Raw genomic sequence first — 13,815 nt, 5'->3', positions numbered from 1 at the left:
ACAAGTGCTAAACAAATCAAAATATATTTTATATTTAGATTCTTCAAAGTAGCCATCCTTTGCCTTGATGACAGCTTTGCACACTCTTGGCATTCTCTCAACCAGCTTCACCTGGAATGCTTTTCCAACAGTCTTGAAGGAGTTCTCACATATGCTAAGCACTTGTTGGAAACTTTTCCTTCACTCTGCGGTCCAACTCATCCCAAACCATCTCAATTGGGTTGATGTCGAGTGGTTGTGGAGGCCAGGTCATCTGATGCAGCACTCCATCACTCTCCTTCTTGGTGAAATATCCCTTACACAGCCTGCAGGTGTGTTGGGTCATTGTCCTGTTGAAAAACAAATGATTGTCCCACTAATCCCAAACCGGATGGGATGGTGTATCACTGCAGAATGCTGTGGTAGCCATGCTGGTTAAGTGTGCCTTGAATTCTAAATAAATCAAAGACAGTGTCACCAGCATAGCACCCCAACACCATCACATCTCCTCCTCCATGCTTCACAGTGGGAACCACACATGTGGACATCATCGGTTCACCTACTCTGCGACTCACAAAGACACGGCTGTTGGAACCAAAAATCGCAAATTTGGCCTCATCAGACCAAAGGACAGATTTCCACCGATCTAATGTCCATTGCTCGTATTTCTTGGCCCAAGCAAGTCTCATTGGTGTCCTTTAGTAGTGTTTTTTTGCATCAATTTGATCATGAAGGCCTGTTTCACGCAGTCTCCTCTGAACAGTTGATGTTGAGATGTGTCTGTTTCTTGAACTCTGTGAAGTATTTATTTTGGGCTGCAATTTCTGAGGCTGGTAACTCTAATGAACTTATCCTCGGCAGCAGAGGTAACTCTTTGTCTTCCTTTCCTGTGGCGGTCCTCATGAGAGCCAGTTTCATCATAGCTCTTGATGGTTTTTGCGACTGCACTTGAAGAAACTTTCAAAGACTGACCTTCATGTATTAAAGTAATGATGGAGTGTCGTTACTCTTTGCTTATTTGAGTTGTTCTTGCTATAATATGGACTTGGTCTTTTACCAAATAGGGCTATTTTCTGTATACCACCCCTACCTTGTCACAACACAACTGATTGGCTCAAACGCATTAAGAACGAAAAAAATTACACAAATTAACTTTTAACTAAGCACGCCTGTTAATTGAAATGAATTCCAGGTGACCACCTCTTGAAGCTGGTTGAGAGAATGCCAACAGTTTGCAAAGTTGTCATCAAGGCAACGGGTTGCTACTTTGAAAAATCTCAAATATAAATATATTTTGATTTGTTTAACACTTTTTTGGTTACTACATGATTCCGTATGTGTTATTTCATAGTTTTTATGTCTTCACTATTGTTCTACAAGGTAGAAAATAGTAAAAATAAAGAAAAGCCCTTGAATGAGTAGGTGAATCCAAACTTTTGACTGGTACTATATATTTTGTTTTTTTATACATATTTTCCTTCTTTATTATCTTCCCCAAACTCCTCCCCTATTTGGAAAAAGTAATGGATAACAATACTAATGCTTCTACTTCCATCTTATACATAGTATAGACATTTTATGGACACAGCATATTTTACATGAGTTATTATTTTATTTAAATCTACCCTCAACCCCTCCCATCTATCTCTGAAGTTTCTACAGATTGTAAAGATGATCACTTTTGCTAAGAGTATTACTATATTATTGATAAATTGACAATGACTTTCAAATCACCCAGCAGTGCTACATGCAGAGTTAGCTCCAGGTAAATGTTGCAATTCTTCTGCCATTCCTGAACATGGAACCAAGAGAAAGCTATGTATGGGTAACACCAAAACAAGAGATCTAATGTACTTGAAAGCTGTGCTTTGTCATTGCAGTGTTTTACTCAATATTTAATGTAGACCATTTGCAGTGTAAAAATGCATGACCAAGATTGTTTCATATGCATACGAAAGAGAGAAAGAACCAAGTTTGTATGATTATATTGTATGTGGCGTTTCAATATCAGCAGCATGTTGCGTCAAAGGAGATCTAGTTATCATGTCACAGTTTTACTGTTGTAAAACACAGACATTCTTTGGAATTACACAGAATGGACTTTCACATAACAATAAAAGAAGATTCCTTTGAATCACTCATTTACTGTAGAATTATGGTCTTGGATTCTGATGAACTGTGAAGTTCCAGAGAACCAGACCTGGGTGACTGACCTTTCCTCCTGTCTCTGTCACATACATGAAAGATAAATGCAGCCACCCACACACACACGGATACTGTAGTTTCGATAGACAAGCAAAAGCAGAACTACAAAATCGCAGACAGGGCACTTCCTGCTTGAAATCTGCTCAGGTTCTCATCTGCCTGCCATATGAGTTCTGTTATACTCACAGACACTATTCAAATAGTTTTAGAAAATTTTGAGTATTTTCTATCCAAATCTACTAATAATATGCATATTCCCGTTTCTGGGCAAGAGTAGTAACCAGTTTAAATCGGGTACGTTTTTTATCCGGCCGTGAAAATACTGCCCTCTAGCCCCAACAGGTTAATGAATACACTTTAACAACAAAACAAGAAAACGACCGACAACAGTTCCGTCAGGTGAATACACTAAACAGAAAACAACCACACACAAAACCCCATGAAATACAGGCTGCCTAAGTATGGCTTCCAATCAGAGACAATGAATGACAGCTGCCTCTGATTGGAAACCATACCTGGCCACAAGAATAGAATGAAACTCTAGACAACCTACCTAGAAAACAGAAAACAGAAAACACAAAGACGAAACACCCCCTGTCATGCCCTGACCAACCTACTATGGAAAAATGACCTCATACAAGGGTCAGGACGTGACAGTATCCCCCCCAAAGGTGCAGACTCCAACTGCACCCAGACCAAAAACCCCAACAACAACAACCCCAAACACAAAGGGAGGGCAACAGTCTATGGCGGCTCATGTGCCCCACCCAGAACCTTCCTCTTCTCCCGATCCTCCAGCAATGGAAGTGGCTCTGGCTCAGGGCGTAACCTCCATTCCGCCTGCAGATCCCTCTGCTTCTGTAACATAGGCCTGTGCATCATTAATGAAGGAATCGGACTCTAGATCCTTACCAGACTCACTGTGCTGTAGACCACTGCTGGAGGTTCCGACCTCCAAGCCGCTGCTGGAGGATCTGGGCTGCAGGCCGCCACTGAAGGCTCTGGGCTGCAGACCGCCGCTGAAGGCTCTGGGCTGCAGACCGCCGCTGAAGGCTCTGTGCTGCAGACCACTGCTGAAGGCTCTGGGCTGCAAACCTCCGCTGAAGGCTCTGGGCTGCAGAACTCCGCTGAAGGCCTTGGACTGGAAAGCGTCGCTGGCGTCTCCAGACTGGGAGGCATCGCTGGAGGCCCCGGGCTGGGGAGCGTTGCTGAAGGCTCTGAACTGAGAAGTGTCGCTGGAGGCTCCGGACGGAACAGCGTCGTCGGAGGCTCCGGACTAGGAGGCGTCATACTCGGTTCCGGACTAATGACCGTTGCTGCTGACTCCATGCCATGGATCATTTCTATAGGTTCCGCACCAAGGATCATCACAGGAGGCTTCTTACCTTGGATTCTCACTACAGGTGCCGGGCCATGGATTATTCCGACAGGCATCGTGCCATGGTTTATCCTTACAAGCTCCGGACCATTTAGAATCCCTCCATGCTTCTTGCCAAGGATTCTTTCCTCAGGTTCTGGGCCATGGATTACCTCTTCAGGCTTCGTGCCATTTAATGTCCCTACAGGCTCCGGGCCATGGATCATCACTAGAGGCTTAGTGCCCTGGATCATCCTTACAGGCATCGGACCATCAATTATCACTGGAGGCCTTTTACATGGAGCAGGAGTCGGTCTCACCGGACTGGGGAGACGCACTAAGGGCTCAGTGCTCACAGCAGGCACCGGCCGTACCGGGTTATAGGTGCACACTTGAGGGAGAGTGCACGTAGCAGGCACCGGACGCACTGGGCCATGGAGATTTACTGGAGGTCTGGCGCTTGCGGCTAGCACAACCCGTCCTGGCTCGATGCTGACTCTAGCCCGGCAAGGTCAGAGCGCTGGCACAGGACGAACAGGGCTGTGCTGGGGAATGAGGGGTACCATGCGTGGAGCAGGCGTAGGGTATCCTGGGCCGAAGAGCCGTACTGGAGGCCAGATACGTTGAGCCGGCGCACTTTTTCCTGGCTGCCGGCCAACTCACGCACGGCAACGTTGAGGAGCTTGTATCGACCGCACCGGACTGTGAGTTCGTATGGGCGACCTAGTGCGCATCACTCCATAATGCATTGCTCGCCCCTCTGTGTGCCTGCTCCGCCGTGCCCTTTCCGCCAGTACCTCTCTCCGGAATCTAGCGTCGTGCTCCGCGCTTGACTCCCCGACTGGCTCCGGTTTACTCCATGGCTCTCTCCGAAATGCCCGGGAAGTTAGATCAGGGCTCCCCCTGACCTCGTCAAACTCCCCGTATGCCCCCCCGAATTTTTCTTTGGGGGGGCAGTCTCTTCGCCTCCCTTATTGGAGGATACAGCGCCTCATAATACCGTTGCTCCCTCTTGGCTTCTTCCAATTCCTCCTTCGAGCGACAATACTTCCCAGCCTGACTCCAGGGTCTCCTTCCATCCAGGATTTCTTCCCACGTCCACGAATCCAGGTACCTCCTCTCACGCTGCTTGGTCCTTTCCCGGTGGGGGGTTCTGTCACAAGGGTCGTCGAATGGAGACTAAGGCGCAGCGTGTACAGTGCTCATATTTACTTTTTTCATGAATACAATTTAACAAGAAAACGACCGACAACAGTTCCGTCAGGTGAATACACTAAACAGAAAACAACCACCCACAAAACCCCATGAAAAACAGGCTGCCTAAGTATGGCTTCCAATCAGAGACAATGAATGACAGCTGCCTCCGATTGGAAACCATACCTGGCCACAACATAGAAAATGACAACATAGAATGAAACTCTAGACAACCCACCTAGAAAACAGAAAACCCAAAACACATAGACGAAACACCCCCTCTGTCACGCCCTGACCAATCTACTAGGGAAAAATGACCTCATACCAGGGTCAGGACATGACAGGAGGGGTGTAGGTTGAGGAGGAGGAAAGATAAAGTTCCTAGGAATATGTATTGTGTAGAGCTCTGAATGGTGAGTCATTTGCCAACTTAACTGGAGAAAATGTATAAAAGAGACACTCAGCTCTTCGATGTGAAAACACTTTCTACAACTTTCTCCCAGAGAAGACACATTCTCCCAGAGAAGACACTTTCTCCCAGAGAAGACACTTTCTCCCAGAGAAGACACTCCAGAACAGAGGAAGAACTCAACATCACTGGTAAAGAAATTACTTCCAATGAAGGGTTCTGATGTGTATATGAGTATGTCTGTGTTACTATAAAGGGCAGGGTGGTGGTGGGATACATGGGTTTCACTTGTTCCACTAGCACCATAACACCTGATTCAGATGATCAAAGAATCAGAGTCTTCAATTTGGATCATAATTGATGTAAGAGGAAAACAAATACCTTTTACTGTTGTTTTTTCAGTAAACCAATTCATTGATATATTATTATAATAAATCATTTGACTCAGCCGAGCCCAACTGTCTGTTTTAGTATCTGTTCAGGGTGTTTTGGTGCATCCTTGAAGTCATCATTTTCACAAGCCATGTATCCCCTTTAGAACACCTGGAGAAAATACTTAGTAAAGCTGGCCGCTAATTCCTTCATATTTTATACTTATACTTATATTTTATACTTTATACTTATGTCCTGGTCTTTGGTGTTGTTAGTGTGTTGTTTCTTGCTACACAGGAGGTGTTGACCAATGTCACTCTGTATTCTTCCTTTACAGACACTTGTCTCCAACGACACAAAATGGCTTCTAAATACATCACAGAAATTGCAATCTCCACTAGCCCTGAAAAAGAGCTTCAGCTTCGTGACCAAGGCTTTCACATGATAAATGTCAACCTCAACCAAGGCACTTCATCCACCACCATTGTTTACATGTGGTTCAGAATGGGCAATGGTGAACCCATCACCAGAGTCCAGTTTTCATTCACTGATGCAATGAAAGATGACCTGAAAAAAGCAAGGTTCACTGAGCTCCCAGTAAACCTCAACTCTGGAACAGACGGAGACGTCATCCATCTGTGGTACTCTAGTGGTGCAAGCCCTAAGTATAACATTCCCATTGTAGATCTCTTCCTCACCACTGATGAGAACGAAGAAGCCACTCAGTTCAAACTCGGCTGGGAAAGGCTACCATGCAATCTGAACCGCGGTAACTCAGGAGATTTCATCACCCTCTGGTTGAAGAGAAAGAGTGAGACCTACATCTGTGACGTTGCTGCCACCACCTCATTCCAAGATGACATCAACCTTTTCAACGAGGGCTACATCCGGCTGGATGAAGATCTCAATAGAGATTCTGGAGGAAACCCTATCTTCCTCTGGTACCGTCAATCCACCGAAATGGACGGCTGGCTCACTGAGATGAATGCCTCCATCGACCATAAGCAGGATTCCAGCCTAAGGAAGCGTGGTTTCACCGTGGTGAATGTTAACCTCAACGAGGGAACAAGCGGTAAGCCAGTGATGGTCTGGTTCAAGAAAGAAGGATCTCTCCCTATCAAGGCCTTGACCGTTACATCCAACAACAAGGAAGATTGTCCTTATATGGAGGCCGACTTGATCCTCATCGATAAAAATCTGAATGCTGGCAACAATGGTATGCCCCTCTACCTCTGGTATGGCAATTAAAAACCTGAGTTGGAGAGGCAGAATCAGCCCAACATTGTTCCAGATATTAGCTTTTGCATGGCAATTTATCTGTTTAATTTCTAAATATTTTTCTGACACTCAATGTTAACTTTTATGTCATAAAGTCACTGTCAGAGATCATTTAGAAAGTTTTCTTTAATGTTGTTTTCAATCAATTAACAATTGAATTATAGAAATGATATTTTAGCAGCAGGTTTATTTCTTCTGAATATACCAAAGGGTTATAAGGTATTATATTGCATTGTGTTAGTCAGATATTATTTTGAAAAACCTGAGTAAAGTAATACCATTTAAATGATTCCTATGTAACACTGAGCATTCTGTTAATCAATAAAGAAAAGCATAGCAAATGAGAACATTGTACCTTTTAATTCATCAAATGCTTGACTTTAGCACAAAGGCCTGATAGCAAATATTGTACATTACGGTTTATATTATAATGACCAGGAATGGGAGAGTACAAAGCTCACAAATGCACACTAAGGTTGATAATGCAACAATCTGATAAATAACATACCTAAAGCTTTGTTTCACTGAGAACTCACATTTGACAAAGTTTGGGTGCCTTGCAAATTTTGGATATTTTGTCTTGGACTTGATCATCCAGTCTTCTAGCGATCTATATGATTAGTTTTGGCTCTCAATGCAATATTTCCGTGGTGCAAAACAGCACAGATAAGAAAAATTAAAATACAATCTCATTCAAATCTGTCAGCATGATTTAATTTGAAACGTTTTTTAACAATATGCGTTAAATCCGTAGTCAAAAAAAGAAGCAGCCACCCTGCCACTGATTTGGTAAAAAGCTGAGGGATGGGGCTGGAGAAATGTAACCACTCAAATGCATAGATAGACCTCTGGATGTAAGGACTGACCATCCATGATATCAACATTAGTTTTAACCACGTTCTGAGGTTATACAGTGTTTGTTTACCATTACATTGTTTACAAACAAAAGTAAAGCAACATTGTATTGTCATGAGAATCAATAATAAACAGTTGCATTTGTTATGTTCACTATGTAGCCCTTGTGTATTATTGTTGTGTGTTCCTTTTGACTCACATTATCTGTCCTATGGGAGCCACCGTATCTGCTTCCTGTTATGAATGTGAGGAGAGCTGTACCTAATAAACACCCCAGCAGTTTATAAAGAATTTAGCTGGTCTCGTTCTTTCAACATAACAGTATTCTCTCTCTTTTTATTTTTATTTTACCCCTTTTTCTACCCGGCCTGCCACCGGAGACACTAGTGCGCGATGCGACAAGGACATCACTGAGAAGGTGGAAAGCTTCAAGTTCCTTGGCATACACATCACAGACAAACTGAAATGGACCACCCACACAGATAGTGTGGTGAAGAAGGCGCAGCAGAGCCTCTTCAACCTCAGGAGGCTAAAGAATTTGGCTTTATACCTAAAACCCTCACAAACTTTTACAGATGCACAATTGAGAGCATCCTGTATCAGCGCCTTGTACGGCAACTGCACAGCCCGCAACCGCAAGGCTCTCCAGAGGGTGGTGCGGTCTGCCCAACCCATTACTGGGGGAAAACTACACGCCCTCCAGGACAACTACAGCACACGTTGTCACAGGAAGGCCAAAAATATCATCAAGGACAACAACCCCCCGAGCCACTACCTGTTCACCCCGCTATCATCCAGACGGTGAAGTCAGTACAGGTGCATCAAAGCTGGGACAGAGAGACTGAAAAACACCTTCTATCTCAAGGCCATCAGACTGTTAAACAGCCATCACTAGCACATTAGAGGCTGCTGCCGATAGATATAGACTAGAAATCACTGGACATTTTAATAAATGGAGCACTAGTCACTTTAATAATGTTTACATATCTGGCATTACTCATCTCATATGTATATATACTGTATTCTATGCTATTCTATGGTATCTCAGTCCATGCCGCTCTGACATCACTCATCCATATATGTACAGCTCTGGAAAACATTAAGAGACCACTGCCAAATGATCAGTTTCTCTGGTTTTACCATTTATATGTACGTGTTTGGGTAAAATTAACATTTTAGTTTTATTCTATGTACTACTGACAACATTTCTCCCAAATTCCAAATTAAAATATTGTCCTTTAGGGCATTTATTTGCAGAAAATGAAAACTGGTCAAAATAACTAAAAAGATGCAGTGTTGTCAGACCTCAAATAATGCAATGAAAATAACTTCATATTCATATTTTGTTCACATTGTCATTTTTCATGACAATCTGACTTCAAACGTGCTGTTTTATAAAGTACGTCCTAGCATTATTTATTTGTTATTGTTTTATTTAACCTTTATTTAATTAGGCAAGTCAGATAAGAACAAATTGTTATTTACAATGACCTCCTACAGTATATGTGACAGCCACGCATGTTAGGGTGTCTGATGCTGTTGTCTATTATAATGGTAGACCTCTGGAGAATTAGTGCCAACACTTTATAAATTGATTGATTCTCTTTCCCTCCCATAGATGACTTCCTTAGCAACCTTCATACATCTCTCAACCAACAACTGAGAAGAGAAGGATTCAAATCAGGGAAAAAACAATAATGCTTGTATCTCATCAGAATCCCTTTGATTAACACCTATTTATATTTCAGCAATAAGGCCTGAGGAGGTGTGGTATACGGCCAATATACCACGGCTAAGGGCTGTTCTGAAGGCACCAAAGCAATGTAGAGTATACGGCCAATATACCACGGCTAAGGGCTGTTCTGAAGGCACCAAAGCAATGTAGAGTATATGGCCAATATACCACGGCTAAGGGCTGTTCTGAAGGCACGAAAGCAATGTAGAGTATACGGCCAATATACCACGGCTAAGGGCTGTTCTGAAGGCACCAAAGCAATGTAGAGTATATGGCCAATATACCACGGCTAAGGGCTGTTCTGAAGGCACCAAAGCAATGTAGAGTATATGGCCAATATACCACGGCTAAGGGCTGTTCTGAAGGCACCAAAGCAATGTAGAGTATATGGCCAATAAAGCTTAGCCGTGGTATATTGGCCATATATCACAAACCCCAGAGGTGCCTTATTGCTATTATAAACTGGTTACCAATGTAATTAGAGCAGTAAAGATAAATGTTTTGTCATACCTGTGGTTTACGTTCTGATATACCACAGCGGTCAGCCAATCAGCATTCAGTGCTTCGAACCACCCAGTTTACATTCAGAAATAAATCCTAAATTAAAGTCACAAACCACATTCACCATCAAATAGCCAATCTGTCATCACTTTTATTGAGTTAATCTGCAAAGATTCAAATCTCAATCTAGTATCCTGTTTCTCTCTTCAGACTGACGTATCAGCATTAACAATGGGAAATGTGTTCATTTCTACACAAATCTGGTCATCATCTACAGACAGACAGAAAGGGTTTATTTTACAATACAGTACAATACAGTACAATACGGTACAATACAATCAAGTTTAAGAAACGGATGATCAAGGAAAACAGGACGCAGCTGAGCTCCATTTTGAGTCTCATAGCAAAGGGTCTGAATACTTATGTAAATAAGGTATTTCTGTTTTTATTCTTAATACATTTTGCAAAAAAAATAAAAACATTTTTTAAAAACAAGTATTTGACATTATGGGGTATTGTGTGTAGATTGATGAGGAAAACAAATGTATTTAATACATTTCAGAATAAGGCTGTAACATAACAAAATGTTGAAAAAGAGAAGGGGTCTGAATACTTTTCCGAAGGAGCAACCGTCCGACAATATGTGTTCACTCACTGGAAACGAGAGGACAAAACACCAGGACTGGGAGCTGCCCTGACCTTTTCACCTTTGTGTTCAGCAACAGTTAACATAACAGACATATACCTTTAGGATAAAGTGCATTTCAACTGGTTCTCGTTAAAAATCTAAATGAAACGTTAAAGTTACAGTATAATCATCAAGGAGGAGATCAAACTCATCGGGATAGACATTCGCACTTTGATACCAAGGATGCACTACTGTCAGATGACCTTGGTCTTCAAAGGTCAAACCAGTGTCCCAGTCCACCTCTGTCCATATGGAACAGCATTGTACCATTATACCTACTAGAGGACATTGTGCCAATCCCTGTCACGGCTGTCGTAGGAATGAGCCGACCAAAGTGTAGCGTGTGTGTCATTCCACATTTTATTTTCAGCGTGAAACTATGCAATACATAAACAATAAACTGAAGTAACAAAAACAACAAACCGTGTCGCAGAGGTGAAACATACACTACTCAAAAACAATCTCCCAGAAACCCAGGTGGAAAAAAACCCTACTTAAGTATGATCTCCAATTAGACACAACGAGAACCAGCTGCCTCTAATTGGAGATCATCCTAAACAAATCCAACATAGAAATACAAAACTAGAACATGAACATAGATATACAAAACATAGAAAAACACCCCCTGTCACGCCCTGACCAACTCTACCATAGAAAATAACGTCTTACTATGGTCAGGACGTGACACACTCCTGGGGATTTTGTTCATTATAACAGAGATGCACATCTCCAATCCTAAAGTGTTAAAGTGTCAGTCTGGATTTTATCTTATCTGATCATTACTAGGGGAAAGAAAATGAGCAAACACTACAGAATGTAGAAATGTATTGTGTAGAACACAGATATGACAGTGTTATGTAGAATCATTACAGTGCAATACATACTTTCTGTAACATTTGCTGAGTGGATTCTGTGGTTAATGTATGATTTCATTTGGCTTATGTATCAAGTGCTAAAGAAAAGAGAAATCTAACTGAGCATCGTGTCAGCGTTTAAAGAGTCCTCTCTCCTTTCTGTTTAGAAACACATGACATTTATATACAGTTGTGTTAAACCCAGTCCAACTTTACTGTGTCCAAGGAAAGGGCTACGGTACTGGATTTATAATCACGTTCATTGTTAAAGGCAGTTTGGAGGCATTGTCAAGAAACAAGTGAAATTGTTGTTGGCATCCTTCTGATTCAAGTGTTTGTCGACACAATAACAACAATTTATGAGGCACACGTGTTCTGAAAAGTGTGTTTCTTTCAAACATGGTGGCAGATCTCAACTCACTGTACTCACATACTCCTCTGTGGGTTGCTAAGGATACTGTCCTGGATAAACCAACACTCATCTTTCATTATTACAGGTCTTCAAATGTGGGAATGACATATGTACAATGTAAAGATGGTGAAACACATCAGAGCAATGGGCTTTTTTCACACAATGGGAGATAGAAAGAGAGAGGATTGTATATCTTAATATACAAATATAAAAACAACTGAATTTAATCTCTGGTGCTACAACGGTTCAGGAAAGAGAGTGCTGCTATTCCACCTTCTGGCCACTAGAGGGAGGGATTTCTCCTGGAACTCAAACATGTCTGTCTGCTTCTTGGCCAGCTTTGCTATCTGGTGGTCTGGTGGTTGGCCTGGACCAGGGCGGACCAGAGACTGTTGAGGGGGACTCTGTCTCGGGGCTTCCCCAACATCGGGTAGGCTTATCTAGGATGTGGCTGTGGTTGGGGTGGGGGGTGGCTCCATGGCCTGGCATAGTGTAGGGGAGTCTGGGGGAGATTCCTTGAGCGTAGCCAGGATGAGGGAAGGCCTCCACATACCCTGGGAGAACCACCTGGAAGAGAGGGTAGCCAGGATGAGGGAAGGCCTCCACATACCCTGGGAGAACCACCTGGAAGAGTTGGTAGGCCAGGTGTTACCAAAACAACCACACAGGGTTTGATATCCACCTAAACGAGAAGAAACAGCTGATGCTTTGTTTTTTGTTGGTTTTCAAATTCAAAAAGCTTTTATCTTTATTGGATCAGTTTTCTGGGTGAACATTGTCTCTCTTCCACCAGTATTTCACATATATTCAGATGGGTGACAACAAGGGAGAATGTCCACAAGCACACTGGGACCAAACTCACACAATAAAAGAAATCAAAATTAAAACCTTGTTTGAAATATCTGTGTCTTTTAAAAATGTACTTTTGATCCACTTATGGGTTACTCTAGAATCTGAATTAAAACCATGAGCTGATGCACTCCCAGAATAATGTGTTTGTGTGGAGGTGCTGACTAACGGTGAATAAACTATAAACTATCAAAGTAAAGAGAGTCTCACACTCCATATATATAAACTCCCAGTCATTTATTGGGTATTTACCAACGTTTCAGCATCACTGTGCCTTCTTCAGGGTGATGTCATGAATACTTGAACCAGGTTATGTAGACAAACAGTACAATTAGTGCAACCAATGACAATAGAGAGGTGTGTGTCATAATGAGGAAGTTTATTTTTTTTACCGATTTGTGACCAGGCTAGGAAATATGGAGTAGTTTCAGAATATTTAGGGTAGTTAGCCAACTGAGCTGAAGTCATTGCTCCTGCTTGTAGATGTTGATGTGTGCTTGGGTTTATTGACTTGCTGGAAAATCCAATTGCGGCCATGTTTCAGTCTCCTGGCAGAGGTAACCAGGTTTTGGGCTAAAATGTCCTGGTACTGGGTGAAGTTCATGATGCTATTGACCTTAATATGGCCCCAGGACCAGTAGAAGCTAAATCACGCCTTAACATCAGATTTCTGATGGGGTTGTTTTCTTTACAGTACGTATGGGGTTGTTTTCTTTACAGTAGTGTCGTGACGTTGTATTAGTTAATGTGACGACTGTTGCTCATCGAATGATTAACGGTTTATAAGTGCGTGATTAAATGAATTAAGCGATGAATCAAGCAGTTATTAACTCATCAACCTGGGGCACCATGGGAACAGTATTTGGATTGAGTTTCTATTTCCCAAATTAACTCAAAAGATATCAGAATATCGATTTTACAACAGTCGCTAAATTAATCAACCTCTTGTCTCATGTCTGAACGTCGCATAATCCGGGAATCTGCACGGACCCGGGTCCCACCAATGAGTTTACCACACCAATCTTAGTTGATTATTTATTTACTAGCAAGCTAAAATGATGATAAAAATACACATACACAAAACACAGTATAGCTATTGATTAGGACTTAGTATAACGGGCCAACAC

General features: G+C 42.3%; 1 protein-coding gene across 1 annotated transcript; it reads left to right on the top strand.

Annotated features, from left to right (window-relative positions):
* The first annotated feature begins 5,145 nt into the window (after positions 1 to 5,145).
* On the top strand, positions 5,146 to 7,802 carry LOC145864301 (uncharacterized). The gene is made up of 2 exons (XM_082969892.1): positions 5,146 to 5,335; positions 5,854 to 7,802. The coding sequence occupies exons 1-2, from the start codon at positions 5,179 to 5,181 to the stop codon at positions 6,762 to 6,764; spliced, it is 1,068 nt and encodes a 355-aa protein (XP_082826018.1). The 5' UTR covers positions 5,146 to 5,178; the 3' UTR covers positions 6,765 to 7,802.
* Positions 7,803 to 13,815: the final 6,013 nt, after the last annotated feature.

Source organism: Salmo salar, chromosome 26 (assembly GCF_965601325.2).
Source record: "Salmo salar chromosome 26, fSalSal1, whole genome shotgun sequence".
Lineage (NCBI taxonomy): Eukaryota > Metazoa > Chordata > Actinopteri > Salmoniformes > Salmonidae > Salmo > Salmo salar.
This window is presented reverse-complemented; position numbering and strand designations above follow the sequence as displayed.

What these genes read in the sequence shown, in the direction of transcription:
- LOC145864301 (XM_082969892.1), top strand. Translation starts at nt 5,179, where the DNA reads ATGTATAAAAGAGACACTCAGCTCTTCGATGTGAAAACACTTTCTACA. An exon ending in GGAAGAACTCAACATCACTG is followed by an intron (nt 5,336 to 5,853) that starts GTAAAGAAATTA and finishes CTTCCTTTACAG; the next exon opens with ACACTTGTCTCCAACGACAC.